The 20921-nt window shown below is 43.1% G+C and overlaps 1 protein-coding gene across 3 annotated transcripts in view; it reads right to left on the reverse strand.

Annotated features, from left to right (window-relative positions):
- Window positions 1-556: 556 nt before the first annotated feature.
- FBXL7 (F-box and leucine rich repeat protein 7) overlaps window positions 557-20921 on the reverse strand; it is a 381821-nt gene continuing 361456 nt past the window's right edge. For all 3 annotated transcript variants that reach the window (XM_017666274.3, XM_037025164.2, XM_073237716.1), the window contains 2 exons: window positions 11017-11628; window positions 557-3919 (listed from right to left, as the gene is read on the reverse strand). In XM_017666274.3, the coding sequence (XP_017521763.1) occupies window positions 3183-3919; window positions 11017-11628 (1349 nt within the window). In that variant the 3' untranslated portion in view covers window positions 557-3182. The remainder of the gene's footprint in view (window positions 3920-11016; window positions 11629-20921) is intronic.

The following is a 20921-nucleotide window of genomic DNA, read 5'->3' on the forward strand; positions in this document are numbered from 1 at the left end:
TCAGGTCCACAGTTACTTATTCATAATTCTCAAGTCTAGAAAGCTCTGAAAAAATAGACGTATTTTTCATTATATTTGGTACAAATTAATTTAGCAAAAGCTGACCTGAAAGGATGCAAGGCTCCTTAGAGTCTGTAACAATCTTATGCAGTGTGACTATTCACACACCTAATGTTGCAGAAATATTAACATGTTTAATTAAGGGTGCTATCCCAGACTCTGCTAGGGGTGTTACAAAATACACCACAGGTAACTTCCTAAAATATAAAGAACTATGAATTCCAAAATACATCTGGCTCCAGGAGTTTAGGTTAGGAATTGAAAACATGAACTAAACTGTGAAGGTAATGATTTTTCACTTACCTGCTGATTTTCAGCCAAGGTCATTGAACCAAGGGAAATGACAGAACCATGCATGCAACTTTAAAGGGACAATAGCAACAGTGATCCAACTTGCTTTCCTCTTCAATGCAAGGCAACTTCCTTGCTCACTATGAGTGTCCGGTTCCGAACACCACGCTCCTCTGGCCAAAATATTAAATGAGGCATACCCCGCTTACCAACATATTGCTTTATTTCTTGGTGGTAGTAATTTAAGGCTTTCTAGAGTCATACAGCACGCAGTGATTTGAACATTAGAATTAAAATAAACAAACAAACAATGAGCATTCAATTTAGCAGAGGCAGGAAGGAAGCAATGTTTTAAAACAGATAAATTTCCTAGTGAGAACTTTTGCTTGGTCTCTAAAAAATCTGCTGAGCTGTTTCCCCAGTACCTCTGCCATAAATTCACACCCCAAGGAGAAGCAGAATGGATGAAGAGAAGACTGGGGAACAGGAAGAAACTGGGAAAGACAGTGCGTGCTGGGCAATCAGTGTGGCAGTCAGCTTCGTCTCCTGCTGGGAAGACAGGTTTAAGTGATGTAGTTGGTGGTGGGGATAAAGGTATGTATCCTGGGACAGCTCTTCTTTGCTTCGGGGGCTACTTAGGATCTCCCTTCTCATTCTGTTAGTATTAAACCAGCTCGGTTGGAAGGCCCTGGCGCCAAGGGACAATCCTTTGTGACTCTCAAGTTCTGAGACTTTAGAGAGGGTGACAAGAGAGCAGGGGAATGCTACCTTTAACCCTTCCATGGTTCCAAACCTGTGACTATCACTAGATACTATTCCCCAAACGATTCATTCTCTCCCGTGGTATAGAGCCTGGACTGCACTTATTTAAGTTGCTGCTGATGTTCATGGGAGAGCAGGTCATATTTCACATGATGCATGAAGAAAACCTCCTGGCAGATGCCACCTCACTCTATCTCCTCCTTGCCAACAGAAGACAAAGGAACACAGCAGCCTACAGTGGGAAGGCAGTTGTCAAGTGGTGTGTAAGCTTGATCTGAAATAAACTCTATGTGCTTTGCTTGGAGATGCGGTGGGTCTGGGTTTGGATGGTGGACCCTCTGAGAAAGAAATGCATGAACTGTTTAAACAGTGATGAAGGAGGATTGTGGCCAGAGAATGATTTGGGAGAGGTCATGTGTTTATTAACAAAAGACAATTAAATTCATAATGAGCAATGGAATTTCTTTTGGCATCCTGATTTCACATGAATGAGACTTAGCAAATGGATTTCTAACCACATAGGGCCACTTAAAATTCACATTTTGCAATGATTTTAGTATTCAATTCTGAGGGCCTGGTTGGTGGACCAGTGCCCAAGTCCTACCAACATGTTTCCTTTTCCGTTTGTCTGGATCTCCCTTCTGAGAGAACAGTATTTGCACACCTGAAAGTCTGCCCTGCATTTGCGCACAGAGAACATGCAGACAGCCACAGGGGAGGCCCACGAGGTGGCAAGCTGCACAGTTAAGCACTTATGACTTAACCCCACCAGGCCCCATGCGATGAAGTCTGGCTGCACAAAGAAATAAATAGATGAGAAAAGTACAAATGTGATCTGAATGACAAAGAACCGAGGCATCTGCCCCTGTCAGCTGCAGGGCAGATGTGCCTGATGCGTGCCACATGCACACAAAAAGGAGTAGAAAAACCTTTGAGGACATGTGTTCTCTTGGGTCTTGTTTGTTAATTACAAATCATTGAGGCTCTTCCCTCCTATTTGAAAATATGCAGAAAGCAACTTGGTGGTGGTGGTGGGACCTTTTGTTGTGATTAGGAATCCCCCTGCTTCAATATGATGGTGTGTGTGTGTGTGTGTGTGTATGTGTGTGTGTGTGTAAGGGGTGTGTGGGGGAGGGGGTGATGCCGGAAGCACTTGTGCAGAGAAGCCACATGTTCAGCGGGCAAGGAGGAGATGCCCCACAGACTCACCCACCAAAACAGACAGGGATGGAGCCATACTCTGATTGGGGCAAAGGACATACAGGACACTGCTGTGGCACTTCTGAATCTCCTGAAAGCACCCAATGAATCGATACTCTTAGAAGAAGTAGATGCCTTGCGTGTTCTATTCATCGGGTGCTTCTGTTTATGGACATCTCTGTTCCCTCAGTTCTAAAATGGGCATGCAGCTTAATCCTCTGCTGCCTGGCCTCCGACTGGGTGCTGGCAGCTGAAGCCCAGAGAGGTCATTAGCAGTGAGCTGGGGGGAGAATGTAGGTCTCCTCCCCCACTGCCGCTTGCTGCAGGTGATTCTTTGAAAAGGTTTGCAAGCATCTTGCCTATCCCAGGTGCCGCGACAAGAATTTGCGTGGGTGTGGGCTTGCTGGGTGTGGCTCAGGCCAGTCAAACAGCTTAAAGAGGAGGCAGTCTGGAAAGCATTCTTTGCTCTGATGACGTGTTGTCGCTGTGGGACAGGGAGGGGTGGGGTACAGGGAACAGGGGTGTAGAACCCCAGAGGTGTGGCCAGGAGGAGAGAGACAGAGAGAAAGGCTTGTTTTTAAAGCTCCGGCAATCAACTTTCGGAGGAACATCTTTCATTAGAAGAGAAACTGCCTACAAGTGACCTCACCAGGAACACTTTGCTGTGATAGAAACTGGCCTACCACCACCCCGCTTGCTCCCCATGACCTCTGTTGCCCCAGAGAAATGAGGAAAATTAAAAACCTAGGAACCTTCCTGGAAGAAATGGCTGTTATGGCTGGGTGTGGGAGCTTACATATGCTGCTTTTAAAAAACACTGTGTTCTGTTCATGTTTGTATGACAACAGCGGCGGCAGAAAGCTGTCCCTTCAGAAGAAGGCAGGGTTGGTGTGCTCGATGACGCAGCGCTTGCAGTGGCGCTTCACAAACCGCAGCGCCTCCACGGACACCTCGCAGTCCTGGACGTTCAGCATCTGAAGGTCGAAGCAGTTGGCTGCCACGATCTGCAAGCCCTGGCCCGTGATGCTCTCGCAGGACTTGAGGCTGAGCCGCTTGAGATTGAAGCAGTTCAGGGCCAGGCACTCCAGGCCCGTGTCGGAGACCAGAGGGCATTTGCCGATGTCCAGAGACTTGAGTTTGGTGCAGTTCTTGGCGAGGTACTCCAGGCCATGGTCCGTGATGCCCTCGCAGCCCCTCGCGTTGAGGTAGCGCAGCTTACTGCAGTACTTGGCCACGTAGCGGATGCCCACATCGGTAACGCGGCCACAGTGGGCAATGCTGAGGTACCGCAGGCGGGATTCCAGTTTGGCAATCTCCCTCAGGCCAAAGTCGCTGACGAAGCGGCAGTCACTGACGCTCAGCTCCTTGATAGAGGTGCAGTAGATCACCAAGTAGCGGAGGCCCTCGTCGGTGAGGCGGACGCAGCGGCGCAAGTACAGGTGGGTCAGCTGCGTGCAGTGCGCTGCGATGGTGTGCAGACCTTCGTCCTCCAGCACGAAGCAGTCCGTCATGTCCAGGTAGCGGATGGAAATCTGTTTGCCATGCAAGGGGGACAGTTTAATGGAGGCCTCCCGGGTCAAGCTGATGCAGGTCACTTTGGAGCACCCTGCACAAAGAGACAGATCACAGGCTCAGAGAACCTCCGCAAAAGGGGGGCGTGCCTGGGAGCAGGTAAGCGTGTGGTGGGGGAGGGGCGTGGGTCCTCTCCCTCTCCTGAGTCCGGTCCAATGTCACCCCTTTCCCTCTCAGACTGACAGAGAAGGACAGCAAGAATGGGTTCACCATGCTCACTTGATTCATTAGCTGATTCATGGACTATAGTTACCAGAAAGACCACGGTTCCAGTTCCAGATCTATCACTAGTTGCCTGACACTGGGCAAATCAATCCTTTTGAATATTTCCTTTGTTTTAAAATGGAGATGACCACTTTCCCTGCAAGGCGCTGAAGAAGAAATGAGACAATGTGTGCAAATATCTTCCCTGGCCCTGCAAGTTCCTGAAGCTCAGTAAAGGTTAGTTCCTGCCCTGCAATGGTCTGGTTCTCTGGCCCAAAGTGAGATACGAGACAGAAGACTTGGCCATGACCTTGGTTTGGCAAAAAGAGTACTGGTTTGGGAGAAGCACCTGGTTCAGGTCTACTTTTTTATGGCCCCGGGCATGAAGCTTAACTTCTGGAGTCTCAAGACTGTCCCTTGGGAAATGGGAACACAGAGCTGGTATGCCTACACTACAGGGATATAATGACCATGCAGTGAGATAATGGGGTCCCACATACTTTGAAAACTCTATGAGAAATACATGTAGTTATTAGTCAATAAAGGTAACCAGCTGTGGATTCAGTTCTTCTCAGGGCTGCCAAGAGATCCTGGAAAACAGAACTCTAATCATGTCATGCTGTTCAAAGCCTTCGGATGGCCCCCATCTCACTCCAAGTGTAAAGTTCAAGGGTGCCTCCAAGGACCTGTACCCCTGTGCTCTCTGACCTCATCTCTTGCCTGACCCCATTGGATTCCCTGCTGGTCCCCAAACACCTCAGGTGCCCTCCTCCTCAGCGTCTGTGTGCTGGGCAGGGCTTCCCAGGATTGCTCCACGGGCCACCCCCCCCTTTCTTAGGTCTCTCAGCAAATACCAGTTTATCGGACAATTCTTCTCTAATCACCCTGTATGACTTAGCAGTTTCTGCCTGACTCCCCTTTATTTTCAGCACTCTCTATCCCTTTGTGGCATCCTATATTTACTTGTTCATGTGTGTATTTGCTGTCCTCACTCTGGAATGTAAACTCCTGAGAAAAGGAACTCTGGGCTGTTCACTGCTGTAACCTTCACACCTGGTTCATAGCTGATGCTCACTTAAGTATCTGCTGAATGAATGAATGAATGAATGAATGATTAATAGAGTGGACAGAGTCTTCTATAGGAAGATCAGGTATGATAATTTAAATTCCAACATTTAAATGTCCTCAAGAAGTTGACCATGGCTGATATGTATCTATGTCGGAAGACAGTTGTCTGTTTTATAGTTAATTATAATGCCTTTTATTTATGTTGAATTATAAAATATTTACAAAGTGCTTTTATTAATTGTTTCCTGATTTTTAAAACAGTAAATTTTACAGATAAGGAAATTAATGCTTAGGTAAGTTGTTTTTTTTTGAGATCTACAGGGCACTTTAACATTCTATCCTTTTTCAAGTGATTGGTAGATATCTTTAGATATGTGAGGAACCATTGTTTCTAACCATTCTTCCCCTAGGAATATATGTGTGTATAAATTATATGATGTACTATATATTATATATAGTTACTACATGTTTATATATATGAAGCAATCATTTCATCATATTCCAGCTCACTACATATTACTATCCAAAATGTAAAATATATTTTTATTTTGTAAATATAAATAGTATGCATAGTCAATATATGTTGCATAAATAAATGTTTATGTTTATATACTTGATTCTACTACATGGACTGTGTGTGTGGGTATATATATATATATATATATATATATATATATTTCCATGTTCTCTGTGCTCCTCCCAATCTCTCTGGCAGCTGTAAGGCCAGGTGCCTCACCGCGGGCACCTCTGTGCCTTGGCTGCTTCTGCAATATTCAAGGCTTCTGAGCGGCTGTGTAACAGTGCTAACGGGGACTTTCCTCTCATCTCTTGGCTGACTGCCCGGGAAACTTATAAAATTCAGCTCCTGAGAATAATGAGTTTCAAAAGCCATGTGCTACCAAGTTGAAGGATTTCAGAAGGAGTAAAAGCATACACCCTGCAATGCTCGAGAACAAAGATGAGCGTCGTCAGAGGCCGCCCATGCAGCTCCGGTGTGGGCTCTCTGGATTTGCGGTTGGTGGTTTGTGCCCCTCACTGCTAGTTTTGAAATCTTCCTGTTTTTGAATTTCGTTTTTTGGGTTGACTGTCATCCTGCTTATACTGAATTTATATGTCCACACTAGTCGCTGGTTGCTCATCTGTGGATGCCTGTGAAGGCACTTTGTCTTTCAAGATCATATGACAACCTTTGTTCTTAAAGTTTCCTCTTTTTAAAAAAATATCTAGCAAAATATGTTGCACTCCTGGAATTATATTCTGTTTGGTCCAGGGAAACATATGCCTTGTTTTTGAAACTGAATCTCCAATTAATGAAATAATAATTAAGCTCAGTTTTGGTAAAGACCCTTTTTTGATATACTTGTATTATTTTAGATCAATAATTTAAAATTTCAGTTCCAGCCTCAGTTCTTACAGATTTTCAAAGTTTGGGTTGAAAACAAAGTAAACTGGCCCAAAGCTCAGTGGATAATATGTGTGCTAGTTCATGCCTTCGTACATTACAAATGTGGAGAGAACCATAGAAATCATCCAATTTAACCTTCACTTTTAAAAGCTGGGGCATCTCAGACTCAGTGAGACTATATTAACTTGTACATGCAGACTAGGAAAAAGTTTCCCAATCCAAGGTTTCAATTTTAGGAGGGGAGGTAAGAAATGACGAAGATGTAGCATGCAATTGATGAATTTCATGAGAGCTTTACAGGTAGATACGTCAGCATGAAGTGAACTTTTAGACACTGGTCAGAAGTCTTAGAAGTGGTGATATCTCTAAGGGGATTCTGGTAAGACAGATACAATTTGCATACATACTTAGGAGCCCAGCTGGCAAGGTTAACAGCACATGCAAATTCAAGAGACAAGGAAGCATGGGGGCAGAGGGCTGGTGAGGAGTATCCATAGGGTGGAAGCAGGATGTCTGAAAGAATTTAATGGAAGTTAAGACAGGAATCAGATCATGGAGACCTGCTCTAACATTCAGGCTAAGAAGTATGGCTATTACTCAACAGGGAATGAACAATGTGGGCTGACCAAATCTGTGGGATTTCTTCGATACTTCAGATTTGGTTCTGCTTTCCCAAAGATGCTCTTCATTACCACTTCCTCTCACTATTGATGTAATATCTCTACCTACTCTGATATAAGATGACTAAGACAATAAGAGGAACTACTAACTTCCAAACATGTTTAAAACAATGACAATCCAAAAGTGACGAGAGTTATGATTTATTAACTGATGATTACATGATTTTTAGCCCAGCATACATGTGAGGACTTAACATGTATTAAACCATCTAATCCTCCCAATGAGCCTATATTTACTGATGAGAAGTTTAAGTCACTTCACTGCACTACAGCTTCCCAGTGCTTGTTTAGAGTATCAACCAATACAACTTTGAACCTTTTGGGGCATCAGGCAGGGGAGGCTTTACTTTGGTGATACCTGGACTGGGGTTTGTGCACTGAGAAGTCTGCTAAGAGGGTTTTCAGGGAGCAGAGGGGAAGAGGAGGGATGGCGCACAAGCCAGAGAGGTTCCCACACATCACTGAATGCACAGAAGTGATATGTTTGGGGAAATGCAAATGGTTCCACAGAGGGGAGCACCAGGTACACAGAGGAAAGGGATAGCAGAACCTTGAAAGGGCAGCTCCCTAAGGGCCATATATGCCCTTCTGATTTGAATTTTTCCTGTAGGTCATGGAGCAACTGGAGATTTTACGCAGAAAAATGAATGGTTAGACCTGTAGTTTGAAAAAAATCTCTCTGGAGGTTAGTTGTGTGGAGAGGAGGGTGGGTCGATGGGGTTGAAAGGAGTTTAAGGAGAGTGGTTAGTGAAGCATGCTCCCAGGTGGACAAGTAGAAGAGGGGGATGGAGTCAGGTACCTGGGAAGGAGAATCACCTGGACAGGATTCTACTGGTCGGATATAAATGATTAGCTAGTGAAGTGAGGTGCACGCTCCAGTTACAGGCAGCCCTTTTGAAACAACTGCGTTTTCAGTAACTACATTTTATACTTGGAAAATTAGTTGTTTTCAGTATGTTCCATTGATATTTAAAGATATTATTCATTGTGATGGTTAAATTTCATGACACCTTCACCAGATGACAAGGTGCCAAGATACCTAGCTAAACATTTCTAGATGTAACGGTGAGCCTGTTTCTGAATAAGATGAACAGTTGTGTCTGTGGACACAGTAGAGCAGACGGCCCTCCCCGTTGTGGATGGGCATCATCCGATTCATTGAGGGCCAGAGTAGAACAAAGATGGAGGAACAGAAAATTCTCTCTCCCTGCCTGTCTGTTTGAGCGCATTGGTCTCATTTTGCCTTTGGACTGAGACTTACACCACTGGCAACCCTGCTTCTCAGGCCTTCAGACTCAGACTGAACTGCTGACCAGCTTTCCTGGGACCCCAGCCTGCAGATGGCAGATTGTGGGACTTCTCAGCCTGTGGAACTGTGGAAGCCAATTCCTCTTAATAAATCTCTCTCTTTCTCTCTCCCTCCTCCATATATATATATATATATATATATATATATATATATGTATATATATATATATACGTATATATATACACACACACACATATACACACACTCTGTGTTGGTTCTGTTTCTCTGAAGAACCCTGATCAATGTTAATGAAAGGTAGTATGTGATAATGAGAAAACACAACAGCTAGTTATAACTTTCAGTGACTTGGAAAGATAGCATTCAAGGTGGACATGCTAGGGGTGGGAGAGGCAGTCTCTGTCCTCTGGGGGAATTAGTTCTAGACCAGAGATGAATCTTCCAAAGTCAAGTTTACTGCCATTGAGAAGGTGGCCACTCTCAGAGGCCAGCTGTGAAGCCAAGGGAACAATGACTGCACCGATGAACCACCGCAGTCGAGCCCTCTGGCTTCTCCCAGCATCAACAGCATCCCGATTCCCTGAGAACTGGAGGGCACCATTCAGAGGGGGTGATACAAATCCATTCTTATGGCTTATTGGGTCTTTCAAGTTCATCTACCTGAACCCACTGCATCTGCCCCAATATTTGGAATTCTGTGCTCTTAACTTGGTGAGTTAGAGATTCTCCATATGTACACAGATTGCACAGAGTCACTGCAATGTGGGAAGTCACTGCAATGCACTGACATGTGGGGAAGCTACACAAGTATATCAGGACCTACAAATCAGTCAGGTTGATATAGTGGAAGGGCATCAAACCTTACAGAGTGGTAGTCAGAAGGGCCAAGCAGGATCCACTCACTCAGGCTAGAAGCCCAGCAATTTCCATTCCCAAATAGCCATGGAGTTTCTGCATTTCTGAATTTCAAAAGGACCCTAAAAGAGAGGGCCCAGTTACTTGCAGCCTGTGTTACAGGTGTACGGTGCATCCCCTTTGTGTAAAGGGTGTATCTCCTTTTACAAAGATGGGGATTCAAAAAATGAGTCATTTTCTAATCTGAGAAAAGAATAGAAAAATGAATGTTCCCCAAATAGTCCCACAATGCTCAGAATGTCAGAATGTTTAAGAATCCAATCCTTTTCTTTTTTTTTTTTAAACTGAAGAGGAAACACATCTAGAGAAAGCTGTGAGTTATCCCAAATCATGAAGTTTTGAAACTAGTTTCTACCACATCCCAATGCTTTCTCTTTCCAGAATCCCTTGGAGGAAGAATGTAAGAAACCTCTTGGTTTCCTGCTTCTTTATGCCAACGGCTGCTCATAACTAACTGAAAACTCGGTTGCTATGGTTTTGTCCTGAAGCCAGCTGAAGGAGGGGAGCAATGAGTTGCTTTCCAGCAAGGGAAAGAATCTGCGAAAAATAACTGACTGTCATTTGAAATATTTTCAGATGTTGCCTTTTGAAAGAGAGAGAGAGAGAGAGCTCAGAGAGCTGACTTTTACCTCGGATTTCATTGGAGGATATCATTTACCCCTGATGCATGTAAATCCCAAATTCTGTTTATTCGCCCTTCACCTCGGTTTTTACTTCTTGACCCGGGACCCCCCAGCAGCCCCTGAGGATGTGGCTTACGCCACATTTCTTCAACTCCCTGATGCATCTCACACATTTCAGACTCTCAAATGTTCATCTTTTGACTGGGCAGCGGATAAGATAAAGAAAGGCTGTTAGTACAGCTGGATCCATGTCTGGCGTCAAAGTGTGAGTCTGGGTTTTAATTCTTCCTGCCTGAGAGGTTTTCAAGCAAAGCAGCCATGCTGAGATTTTCTTTAGTTTTAAAAAGAACGAAAGGCTCCCCCTGATGGGCTTTGCCCTTGTGCTTTGTAACTGAGAATTTTGCTTAAGAAAAGATCAAACTCAATGCAGGGCTGAGGAGAGGGGGTGGAATACAAGGAGACACTTGGCCACGATGGCCTTTCAAACCCAGCATCTGCAAAATGGCAAGCCATCGGGAGCATGGCCCAGAGCACAAAGTCAGCATAGACGTGGCTCTCAGGCTGTGTGGAACAATACCCAGTTGAGTAAGGGTGGTTTCTAAACTACCTGTGTTTGAGTTAGATATTTGGTTCCTGTTTACCTGTGATTAGATATTTGGCTCCCATTATCTATGGCTGCTCTGCAGTTCCTGTGAGTTACAGGGAGGAAACATGCATTTAGAAGCCACACTAACCTGACCTGCCTGACAAATGTGCCTCTAAGAAGTTGCCATTATTTGATGAAAGGGATACCTCTGGCCTCCAGGGTCATGATTACACAGAGAAGGGGGTAAGTCAGCCCGCTCCCTGCCCACCCTCCATCTCTAATGGCTAGCAAGATGAGGACCCTCCCCAGGTGGCAAGGTCCTCTACTGCTTCCTGAGCATGCATTGGGAAGGCCCCACTGATGGGAGGTCAGTTGCCATTTACCTGACACATCTAGGTGCTCCAGGTTGGGGCAGAGGGACACCACGTCAAATACCGCCTCATTGGAGATATTGTAACAGCCGGACACTTCCAGTCGCCTCAGCTCCGGGCAGCACTGGGCAATGGTGTAAAGCCCTCGGTCCGTGAGCCGCCTGCAGCCACTGACAGTCACGGTTTCCAGCATGAGACACACGTTGGGCGTGTCCTGGCACAGCCTGCGGGTCAGCACCTTGAGCGCGCGGTCCACATTGATGGTCTCGCCAGTCAGGCGGATAGTCCTCCAGAGCCGCGGGTCCCAGGCCAGGTTGTACCAGCGGCGGCACACGCGGGCGCAGCGGCACAGCTGGTTGGTGGGCAGGAAGGAGAAGATCTGGACCATGGAGTGGTCCGGGAGGCGCTCGATGCTGGCCTGGTCTTTCTGTGGCCTGGAGGCGAGCCGGATGAGCGGGTGCGTGAGGCGGGTGGGTGGCGGCGAGTGGACCATGGCCACCGTCTCCCCGGTGACGGAGGATGACGAGGTGGACGAGCCCCTTCCATTCTGAAATCCGGGCAGGTTCGGGGGACATATCAGGGCTGGGCTGGGTGTGCTCAATGTGCGCATACTCAGGTCGGAGTCTGGCAAAGGACAGAGAGCAAAGGGTTAAGGATGCCCGCAGGAGGGCCCTGGGAGGGAGGCGGCCGTCCTGGGCAGACCCCTGCTGAATCCAGCGCCAACACTGGGAGCAGAAGCATGTGCGGGCTCCCCGGGCCCAGGAAAGGGCTAATGCTCCATCATCTACCCCAGGGGTGGGTGCACGTCCGTAAAGGGCCAGATGGTAAATACTGGTGGTGTTGCGAGCCATATGGGCTCCATCTCTGCTGCAATCATTCAATCCTGCCAGTGTAGTGCAAAAGCCGCGCTGAGCAATATGGAAACGAAAAGGCGTGGTTGTTTAAATAAAACTTGTTTTATAAAAACAAATCAGCTGGATTGGGCCTTAAGGCCAAAGCTGCTGAACTCTGATCCACCTTAACGGTGATTAGCAGCTTAGGTCACAACTCCAAAGGTTCATTATTTCTATTCTGGGAAGAAACCTCATGTATCATGAACACAAGCTGACTTAATTTTCTAATTATATTTTTGTTAGGCAGAGGAGTATGTTTCATTTACAAATGAAGGGAATGAGTTTCTGAAGAGAGGAGAGGCAGGCTGGCCAGTGGGTGTGGAGAACATTCGTGGTCTTTGCCCTCACCTGCCCCCTTGAATCCAGTCTCCCATCTTTTGTTAGTACCCCAAACTCGGGGGCCTGGGGAACCACCCCACTTCCTCTGTTAGACCAGGCACTTCAGGTGGTATTGCTAGGTCTTGAGTATCTGTGGCGATACTTATTTTTCCTTCTGATTAACAATTCCTCCCTTTGCAGTTGAATAATAGAAACCGAAAGATCTCTTGATGAAGATACAAAAACCTTGATGAGGTTTTTAAATTTATGAAGGATTGAGAGTTTTTCAACTACCATTTCCTATATATGAAAGATTTATATATATATATATATATATATATATATGAAAGAATTCACTCTTCTATATTTATATATATTTTACATATATAGATGGATAGATTTGTTTAGGAAGACATTTACTCTCCCTCTACATGTTTATATATTTTATATACACAGACACATATGTATATATTATATATGTGATACATATATTTAAAAAATACACAATATATAAAAAAAATATTTGTATAGAAAGAAAGAAAATTCATCTCTGAAATACAAATTTCTTCATCTGTGAAGTGCGTTGGAAGATGGTTTCTAAGTCATTTCCAGCTCTATTTATAGCTATAAAGACTATGAGGCTAAACATTCTATCCTTGTGTGCTTTTCCACATTTCAGACCTTTGGAATTTTGAAGCATCCATCTTTTCCAAGAAATTCCAGCAGTAAGTAACATAGGACACAAGAACTTCTGACAACAAACATTGCCCCTGAGTGGCTATTTAGAGTTTTTCTACTGCTGTAACACTTTCTTTTAGGGAGAGTTGTATTTGTTATATTTTTAAAAATATATATGTTTTTGGGAGGAGATTTCCACTGTCCTACTCATGCCACCATCTTGGCTCCGCCCCTGTAACACTTTCTTTTAATTCTTTGTAATATAACATTGAAAATATTCTACATATGTCCTTGACTTTGCTCACTGAGCAGCTTTGAATTATTGCTGCCTCCACGTCCCCACCTTGTCTGTCCTTTGAAATATACTTTTTGTCACTGAGTGCAAATGCCACCCCTCTGAGATTTTTAAGTGTCTTCAAGGTATAATTCATTTCTTCCCTTTTGCATTTGTCAGTTTATCTTTCCTTCATATACTTGATTGTATTATTTTTCTCAGTTTTTCCTATCTCCCCATATTCCATACCTTTGTCAGGTGACTTTGCAGTTCCTCCTAGGCAGGTGTCATTCCTCGGTCTAGTTAATGTTGGCCGTGGCCAGGTGGCTTGCTTTGGCATGTCAGGTGCTGTGATGTTCCCAAAGCCATTTGTGTGGTTGGGCTTGCCTGCTTGAGTTTCTACCGTTACCATGAAAAGAACACGCCAGGCTAGTCCACTGATATTAGGATGAGGAGAAGCCCATACTGCAGACAGAACTGACCCCAACCTATGGCTTAGAGACAAGCTCAACCGAGCCTGGCTGGGGTCAACCCATGCCTAACTGAACCACAGATGTGTCAGCAAGAACACTGTGTTTGGGAATGATTTGCTGCATAGCAATACTGTGGCAACAGTTGGTGGATATGCCTTCTATTCCACTAAAAAGTCCTTTGAGACAAAGATTAAATCATTTTATTTGTGTCCTGGCATCACTTGAGATGGTTTATGGTACATACTAGGTGCACATAAATGTCTTGCACTGAATGGAAATATTTACATGTTTAAAAAATAATAATTTCCAGCTTGGCATGCACTTTTCTATCCCAGGTGGCATACACACTGCCTTTTAAATCATTCATAAGAAAAGAAATATGTACTTCTCTCTTTTGTAATCAGCTAAAATCTTTGAGGTACATCTTACATGCAAACCAGCTAGGGATTTCAAAACGGTCATGGCCCTAACCTTCATCACCACCTGAACTCCGAGAACTGCCTCTGAGGGAGGTGAAGAACTTAGGCCAGGAGGGAAGGACAGACAGTCTTAGGCTTTCAGCTCTGATATTTTAGCAGCTGTGAGGGCTCCAAAACCTCTCTCCTGCCTGCCTTTGTTCTATTCATCATGAAAGAGAAGCCTTACCAGTGCTCGGAGACCTGCCCAGCCTGAGTTAGGCACCTGGGGGATGAAGCATGCTTACACAGGGGTGGAGGTGTGTTCCTAAAGCTGGCATCTATAAGCAGTTCACTTTTCTGCAGTCTTTCAAATTCCCAGCACTGAAGGGGATGAGGGGGGCACACCCAGATAGATGCCTAGCACTGATTTAGTGACGTTCTCAGTTTTTTTTCTTTCCTTTGCCAATAATCACACTCAGAGATGGCAGCCTTGCACACTGAGGAACATTCCACTCTGGGAAGGATTCTGGAGCCCAGGCCCCACTCTCCTTCCTCCCCTATCTAGGACCGGGCAGCAGATCCCCAGCAGTAATCACAACTGCTCTGCACTGCTCGCCCTGGTGGGGAGACAGGCTGGGGGTTCTGAGTTTTCGCTTGGATTGCCGGATGTCTCTCTAGCCAGAGCATGCACCAGGATGCTCTGGTTCCTTCCCACTAATTCTAAAGCCAATCAAGAATGCTCAGACAATGTTTAAAAGGACACAATTTGTCATCACTAAATAAATAGCACCTGATAATTTGAAAAATAATTAAGAGTGATCAGCAATGCTTTCCTCTGAATGTTAGTATCCCTCTCAAATTCATATGTGGAAATCCTAACCCCCAAAGGTGATGGTGTGAGGAGATGGGGCCTTCGGTATGTGATGAGGTAATGGGGGTGGAGCCCTTCCCAATGGGATTAGTGCCCTCCTAAGAGACCCCATAGGTAGCTCCTCCTTGGGCTAAGTGAGGTTAAACAGTGTGAAATGACTGCCTATGAGGGAGTGGGCCCCTGCAGACACTGACTTTGCCAGCACCTTGATCTTGGACTTCCCAGCCTCCAGAACTGTAAGAAAGAAATTTCTGTTGTTTATAAGTCACCTAGTCTGTGATATTTTGCTGCAGCAGCCCAAATGGACTAAAAGAAGTGACAGCTGGAGACAGGCATACCTACAAGTGTTCATAAAATATTTCTTCTTGTTATTCCCCCCCCCCAAATATATATGTATTTTGGGGAGAATATAAATAATACTTATGTATTTATATATAAATGTATTTCCCCCAAACACACACACACACACACACATACATATTTAATCTGGAAATAAATTTTATCATGGATAAAATACTCACAGATTGCCATACAATCTGTCTTACCCTTTGATAGGAGGAGCCATTTACTGCCACTTAGATATATCTTTATAACAACAGAAGTTTTTCATATTGAACTACTGAAAGCCCTAGAATATAAATGTCAACATACCAGGAAAATAAAGCATGGCTTCAAATTAAAAATCAAGCACCATTTCCAGCTACCAAGTAGTATATTTCATTCACATAAGGGACTGCAGGGAGACCTAATGCACTCCTTGTACACAGCTTTTTCTCCTCTGTCCCTTTCAAAGGACTGGCAGCTAAATGGACATGGGCAGTACCTGACAATATTTCTGATAGAGCTTAGAAACAAGGACACTGATGCCCTGGTATGATACACACTCAGAAAGGAAAGGAAAGTATCAAAGACAGATATTAAGATGATGAAGTTAGAAGAACGCTGGAACCTAGATGCTGGGACTTACAATATTGCAATACAAACAGAAGCAGAAAAAAGCTGACTTTATTTGACCTTACAATATAGATTTAGAATATTTTGTAGGCATGAATGTATTTTCGTATCTTAGTATGTATTTCAAGTATAATTTCTACCTATCTGGTATCTTGGGGGCAAAATTAGCCTAGTTATCTTAGCAGTAAGGTTATACACATTGGGCTATAACAGTTTAAAAATGAATCTAAGAGAATATTATTTCTAACTTTAATACACTGTACACTTACAAATATATTTACATAAAAATGAGCATTATACTTCATCTTCCCTTCCCTTCCCCCGGGGCAAATGGTGAGATGCATGGCTCCCATAGGGAAGAACTCTACCCTACCAGGCATTATTTTGAACAGAGAAAATAGGACTTGCAAGTAAGTGTGAAGTGAAATCTACATTTCCAAAGATTCTATCAAGAATCAAATTCATGGATGCCAGCGTCGGGTGTCCTTAAATTCTGAGAAGTCCTTTTGATAACTGGAAATAGGGGTCATGCTGAAAAGGCAGAAGAGCTTGTTTAAAAGCCTTCCTTTCCTGCTGCTTCTGTGGCAGGAAACACCCACAGAGAATTCTCAACAAGAAGCATTGCCAAGCGGTGTGTGCAACAAGCTCCTGATCATGTATTTGAACATAAGATGTCCCATGAAATATCAGGAAAAGGAATGCCAAACTCTTAGGAGACAAATACATCTTCATAACATATGAAAAATTCCCAAAACATAAAAGGCAGGTGGCTTTTTAGAAATTTACCAAGACTTCTGTTTTCCCTGCAGACTTTCTTTGGGCAAACTGTTTAAACAATAGGTACATAAATTGACAATAGAATCTGTTAAAGGTGCACTCAATAAATTCTTTTGAGGTAGGACAGACAGGTGAATGGAGGGATGGACAGACAGCCAAAGCTATAAGGGAAATTTTATTAAATCTGCAAAAAGGACATGTCTGGTTAATTTTGAATATAAACATTATTGGAAAAGAGATGGTTGATTATGCATATGTAAGACTCCAAGAAAAACAGAGATGAATACATGTATGTGTCATGCAAGCAGAATGGGAGAATTTAAAGGAGAAATGCATACATATTTTTGCAACAGGACATGCATTTTGTGGCTGTATCTCCTAAGGATAGTGGGAAGCTGGATATATCCAAGAGATTGAAATATAACAAAAAATACACAGTGTTGATGTCTGTGGGAAGATATACAGAATTGAGTGCAAGGAATATACAGGGTAATACATTGGGTATTAAAACTCAGAAGGCTGGGCTTCTGCAGATTCTTCGGTTACAGATTTAAGGGCAGAAAAGACAGTGACGATTCATTTATTCACTGGATCATTTAACACAGCTTGTTCCTGCTGCCTGAGTGTCCAGTGGGGTCAAGGAAGGGAGGAGTTTTTGCATTTGACTAGATTATAAAGCAAATGTTGCTGGACCACATCTTTTCCGTACCAGAGCACAGATTCTGACCCCTCCAATTTCCCGTATCCTTTAGGGAGAGTGAAAAATGACTCTATGTTGAAAGTGCATGCAAATCACACAAAAGAGGATGGTAAACGATAGAAAAGATTATCTAAGTCTGGGGGAAAAAGTCAGTTTTCAGAAGTCCAAGGTGAAGGCTGTGGACATAGAATTTCCCAGTAGTGGAAAACATTTGGATTAGATGATACTCTTGGTAAGCTTTTTTATTTTCTCTAAATGAGTGTAATATTTGTTTGGTGCAATTGGAGATCCTAACTCAGACAATAATACTTTCTTATAATAATATTTTCATCTGTTGACTAAACTAGACACAGTAGATTCTTTAAAGTTTAAGAACTGTGGATCCATTAATAATTTAAAACATTTCCAAGTACATAATTTACATGAGAACAGTATGTTTATGTTCTTAGTTTACTTTAAATAAGTAAAGAATACCAAAAAATAGAGCTCTCTTTTTCTGGAGGAAAAAAAAAACTATAAGCTCATGGTTTCAAAAGTCTTGGACATTTTATGTCTCTAGTAATTACAGTATAGTATTAAAAATATTCAAGGCATCTCATATACACATGCTTAAGAGACACATTTCCTTCTAACTAGATAACTGCCTGTTTTGTACAAGTTTTTATTTTCAAACCACTGTTGTTTATACTCTAGGAAATCATATTTACATTACACTGGTCTTTCAAAGTCAAAATTTACAAAGCAACTCTTCATTTTCCCCCCTCTGATTACCATAACTTTTGTGTAAGATGCTTCCCATTTATAAGTTGTCTTTCTACTCAAGAACTGTTGCCATAAAAAGCAAGGTTTCTTTTTTTAGCTTAAACCCAAGCGCAAAAAAACATTTATAAAACCTAGCTAGTGAAAAAAAATACAATGAGGGATCATTTTTCTTCTTGTTTTATTTCAAAATATTTTCTTTTCATGTGGATCACATCACATACACATCCTAGAACTTATTTAAAGTATTGGCTGCTATAAGGTGGACATTTATGTAGACAAGGTTGGTCTTGCACTTTACCTGGAGGGAGTTACCTTCAGGATTTATAGTTCTTGCTGGGAATGTCATCCAGAAAGTGGCATTCCCAGGATCAGATAATGGCTAAGACTGGTGTCCAGGAACAGAAATCCTCCTTTATCAGTGACCTGGACTGGTCCCGTAAGGGTAGAGCTATGGTGATGAATGCCTGAGGACAGTAAGGATCCTCTCCTACCACGATATATGGTCTAGCCTAATGCCTACCTATATGACTCAACACCACATCACTAATGTTACCTGGTTTCTGACTCTGAAATGAACTGAGCATGGAATCTGTTTTTCTGTTTAGTGCTTCTAAAAGTGAAAAGACGTACTGCTAAGGAAGCAAAAAGTCACATTGTTTTAAACGCCATGAATAAATCATTGAAATGTACAGAATGGCATCTTTGGAATCTACAGTGTGGTCTGATTTTGCCTGCAATGTCAGTATCTAGAAAGGATCTTTTAGGAAAGTTATGCCCAAGGAAATAACGGATGGCCTCAGAAACTAGGTAAGAATCCTGGATTCATCAGGTTTTTTTATGGTTTCATTTTTTGTTGAAATGATAACTTCTTAATATCTTCCTTTTTCTTATCTGTAAAATGGCAAAGGGGCAGGATCTTATACTATTTTATTTTATAAAGGAAAGTAGTGTGTTTCATCCCAGAAAGAGTACCACTCAATTAGATGCTACCTTTTTCAAAAAATGAGATGGTGTTTTCCTTACATAGAGCATATTTTTAGAATCTATCTAAACATTTGTTAATCTTCTGTCTTAATAAAAAGAAAGCAGGCCTCAGATAAAGTTTTTTGACAGGCTGCACTATTTAGCTATCATTTAATAATATTCTTATTGTTCATTGCAATTTATTTTTGTTTAAAAAACCGTATCTGTTTATGACCAGCAATATTGGTCTTTCCAGTAAGGTAATACTGTAACATTCATTTTTTTAAGCAATAATTTAAACTTACTTTAAAAATATGAAATGAATAGTAGTACAGGTGAGAGTAGATATTCACAAAAAACCATGATGGCATCTGTAAATGTCTTAGATTTAGGAAACGCTGTTAAGGTGGAAAGGGCACTGAAGACGGCTGAATCTGGAATCAGGTGTCTGCTGTATGATGTGCAGCTCATATCATCCTAGGCAAGTCACTGCAACTTCATGAGCCATGAGCCTCCTCTTTAGTGAACTGGAAATAATCCCGCCCACTTTCCAGAGGAGTTGGGTGGAGTCTCTGGAAAATGATATTGTTATTAATAGAGGCATCTGACAAAAATTGTACAACCTCCACTGAGGACTTATGGGGAAGAAGTTCTGGGCCCTCCTGCTAGAGGGCTATGGGTGTAGGGGCATATTATTCTGGATTCCCTGCATTAGTCCCATTTTTATAAATTCTTTATTGTTGCCTACATAAATCTTTGAAATGTCTTTTATGTCAGTGGGGGGGAGGGTGGGTGAGAAGGGAAGAATAAAAATAAAAATCCATGGTTACAGCACAATATACTTTCTTGTGGTAAACAAAGTATGACCATTGCATTTATTGGCAAAAGAGTATTGTAACTGTGAACACCTTTTCTCATAGTTTACCTAATCAAATTTGTTTTTCTATGACATGGTGGAATGCTGTCTCGATCTTTCTCCGATGGCTATGCCAACACCATCCTCTCTGCTGCCTTGCCTTTCCCCTTCTCAGGTGCTGTTTGCTCATCCTCATAATGCGATGTGCCACTTATATATCATGTTCCCCAGGGGTTTCACCCTTGATGCTTCCCTGTTACTCTCTGGCCTTCCCTGGGTGGACTCATGTACTCACATGGCTTTAGCAGTTTACAAGCTAATGACTCCTGAAACCCAATTGCTAGTCCGGACCATGCTCTGTCTCTCTTCGTGTCTCCCTTGAAAACACATATATTAAACACATATATCCAAATACTTGCTAGACGAGCATTGCCTAATATGGTAGTAACTAGCCACATGTGGCTGTTGGAAATTAAATTTATTAGTTAAACTACAAATCTAGTTGCACCGCTGCACATTTCAGAAGCTCGCTAGCTGCATGTGATCAGTGCCTCTTGTCCCTGACAGCAGAGAGAGAGAACAGTTCCGCCCCTGTAGAGTTCTCCCGGACTGCACTATCCAGGCTAGCCCTTTCCCCACATGTGTGCTTGTTGTATCTCTAATACAATATGTGCAAGGCTGAAGGCATTTATACCCTTTGGGAAGCAGTCTTCTTCCTTCACATTCTGTATTGTTAATAGTACCACCACTTGTCAAGCCTAGCCTCTTAAGCTAGAAACCTGGAAATCACCTTGAATCCTACCATAAGCAATCAGTTGCCAAGCCCTTCATTTTGATTAGCTTTTGAAGCTAACATTCCCTTCCCCCCTCAGTCTCCACTGCTACTACTCCAGTTCAAGTTTTCATCATCAGTGTCTCCTCTCAACAGCCCGCTCACTGAGATTCCGGACTCTGGTCTCGGACCAGCCCTCCAGCACTCTGACATGCTTCTGCTCTGCAT

This window comes from Manis javanica, chromosome 1 (genome assembly GCF_040802235.1).
Source record: "Manis javanica isolate MJ-LG chromosome 1, MJ_LKY, whole genome shotgun sequence".
Taxonomy (NCBI): domain Eukaryota; kingdom Metazoa; phylum Chordata; class Mammalia; order Pholidota; family Manidae; genus Manis; species Manis javanica.